Raw genomic sequence first — 3,027 nt, 5'->3', positions numbered from 1 at the left:
TTTCCCTCTCTCCTTGTGGCTTTTCTGACTGTCTGCACCCATTTCACTCTTAGTCCTCTGGCTTTCTTGAAGGCATGTCTTCTGCGTCGGGGACACCGGCAGAAACGTCTCTTCCTCCAGTGGCTGCTCTACCGTGGAGACAAAAGATTGCTCTGAAGAACTAGTGCTTCTTTTGCCTTGTGCTTCATGGCCAGGTACCACCATATGGGTTTGGGTGCCGCTGTAAGGCACATTCTCTGTGGATGAGAGTTGGTTTGAGAGTGTTTTGAAGGCAAAATTTTCATTCTGAATAGCAGCCTTTCTCTCATTTTCCTCATCCTGAGCACTGGGATTTTGCATGGGCTGCCCAACCGTTGTATCTGCGTTGTCTCTACTGAACGGTTTCAGTGATGGATATTGCAGATGTTTTCTTAAATCGGTTTTATTTGAATCATGTCCAAACAAAGGAAAGTTTTCATTATTCCTTGTGTCTTTAATCAGATCTTTGTGTTTTGAATCATCTTTCTGCAAGTTGTCTCCAGTTTGGTAAAATAAAAGGTCTGCTGTTGTCTGGGGTGAACTCAAAGTCAGGTAATTGTCTGTAAAGTGCCCGGTTAAATCAGCTTTATTGTCCTTCTCACGAACACTGCCAGGCAATATGGCCGTTATATCACTCAATTCATCTTTCTCTGCGGTATTTTTGTTACGTTTTTCTTGTAAAGTTGGAAGTGAAGGATTAATTTTTGTACTGTCCTGTATATTTTCCCTGCTTTTATTTTTCTCCTCCAAGGCCCTTAACAGGGGAGAAGGGGTATAAATGCTTTTAACACGTTTGCGCACATCCTTCAAGTTGAATAACAGACTTGATGCTTTTGATTTGTAACTATCCCGAGACTTGTAATCATCAAACTCACTCCCTTCATCGTCTTTTGCTGCCGTATTCTCAAAGGGAGGAGGTGTCAGCGGAATCAGCTGACTTTCAACAGCATCCACCTCCTGTTTCGGTGGTATGATGGGTGTTAAGAGTTCGGTGATGTTGAAAGAGGGACTGACCGATCCAGGGGAGTTTACCTGTTCAGCCAGAGGAGTCATGTCCAGAGCAGGTTCAGCACCAGTTGCTTTTTCAGGCAATGAGCACATCTCATCACAGGCTGTGAAGTTCTTTGAAGTCTGTCTCTTCTCTGCTGCCCCTTTGGTAGCCCTCTGTCTCCTCCAGGGTGGACAGGTATTGCTCAGTTGGGGACTGAGGGCCTCCTCTTTGGTTAAGGTGGCCTGGGGTCTCGGTGGAGGTGGGCTGGGTGCCTGGGACATGGGTGAGGGTGAAACCATCCTGTAAGTTGTGGGCTGGGGTGAGATGGAGGCCTGGGACAAGGCAGGGGGAGAAAGTTGAGCTGGCATCGGGGGTGGTGGCACAGGAGGGGTTTCATGGGTAGGGGGTGTTGGAGGATGGCCCTGCTGGGTGAGGAGTGGAAGAGGAAGTGCCTGCAGGACAGGGGGTGGCCGAGGAGGCCCCTGGTGCACATGGGTTCTAGGGGGTGGTGCTGGAGGAAGAGCAGCAGAAAGTTCATTTTCTGAAGGGAGGGGTCCCTGAGGTACACATACAGCTGGGAGAGGAGTGCTGAAAGTAGCTTCTGGTGGAGTTGGCTTCACCTGAAAATCTTTCTCCTGCTTCTTAGCAATAGTGGTTTTGACAGGTGGCAATTTATGTTCACGTGTGTGGGATCCTTTAATAAATGGTGCTTCTTCCAGGTATGTAAGACCTTCCTTTCTCATTTTTATATCAACAAATTCCTCTTTTTCAGTCAGTTTTTTGTGATGAACATTCCATGATTCAAAAGCACTATTTTCACTGTGAAGAAAATTTCCTTTTTTTGCTGGCTCATTAACTTTCACACTTCTGTTTTTTAAAGCCTTTTTAGAAGAACGGGAAAAATTTGACTTGGCTACTTTTGACATCTCAATGAGCACAGGATAATAACCATCAGAGCAACAATAACTCAGATCTATTTTATTAGGTCTCTTCTGTGGCTCATGTTTGCCACTGAGATCGTGGCTACCTTGACTAACCTCAGAAAATTCAGAAAGTTCTTTGTTGCTTAAAATGTCTCTGTCATCCCAGCAAACCATATCATTTCCATGATTTAATTTACATTTTTGAAAGCTATTCTTAGTGGGCTGCTTAATGGCTATCAGGGAACCTCCTGACCCTTGGTCTGCAGTCTTATCAAATGTCTTAATTAACGATGACACTTTTGAAACATGCTTATTGTTCCTTGGACCAGGGACTGGCAAATTCAGGTTCTTCCTTTCTGTGGCAAAGGTGTTATTTTTAGCAATCCTCTTCTCCTCTGAAGAACACTTTGGTAGCTGCTGGAATGTGGAAGCCCATATTGTATGTTCATTGTTTCTTGCTGTTAGTGTGTTACAGACATTGCTTTTCTTGATGGCATGGTTTAGCGTCCCTGGGTGAAATTTAGTAGAGAACTGGAGGGCAAAGTCAGGTGAAATAGCAAGATCTGGTTCACTGTAAGAGTCTTCAAGTTCTGCCACACACAAACTTTTGAAAGCCCGGTCTGTGAGGTTGCTCACTTCTCTGTCTGTGTCATCCAGGAGACTCCCAATACTTGAGGAGTCACTGTGTCCTTCAGTATGTTTCTTATTTCCCTGCATTGTTCATGGGAGTCATGAATGAATTATCGAAAGGATTAATCTCAGGAGTCAAAGAGGCAGATAACTGTGTGGGGTGGTGCCAACTGTTTGCAATTCACGAGCACAAAGCAGTTCCTCCAGACGATGCTACGGCACGTCGATTCATCTTACGGAATAGCTGAAGGATATTTTCTTTTCTGCAAAGCCAAAAATTGCAAGTTACATTTTTCTCTATTAACACTATCAGATAGAGAGCATTTTCCAGATATATCAGTCTCTGACTGATTTGCCTCTACATGTATTCTAAATAAGATGCTAGCATAACAATAAACCACATGAAAAATAATGGTTATTTTGGTCAATTCAAGTGGCCCATGGCAGATAGATAGTTTAATGTCT

At 44.2% G+C, this 3,027-nt stretch overlaps 1 protein-coding gene across 1 annotated transcript in view; it reads right to left on the bottom strand.

Moving 5' to 3' along the window:
* LOC104501403 (chromosome unknown open reading frame, human C10orf71) overlaps nucleotides 1-2,649 on the bottom strand; it is a 4,700-nt gene extending 2,051 nt beyond the window's left edge. The window contains exon 1 of the mRNA XM_010145205.1: nucleotides 1-2,649. This exon is cut by the window's left edge and continues 1 nt beyond it. Coding sequence (XP_010143507.1) covers nucleotides 1-2,649 — 2,649 coding nt within the window.
* Between the last annotated feature and the right edge of the window lie 378 nt (nucleotides 2,650-3,027).

Source organism: Buceros rhinoceros, unplaced genomic scaffold (genome assembly GCF_000710305.1).
Source record: "Buceros rhinoceros silvestris isolate BGI_N320 unplaced genomic scaffold, ASM71030v1 scaffold40961, whole genome shotgun sequence".
Classification (NCBI taxonomy): Eukaryota; Metazoa; Chordata; class Aves; order Bucerotiformes; family Bucerotidae; genus Buceros; species Buceros rhinoceros.
Note: the sequence above shows the minus strand (reverse complement) of the source record. Positions and strands in the feature narration are given on the sequence as shown.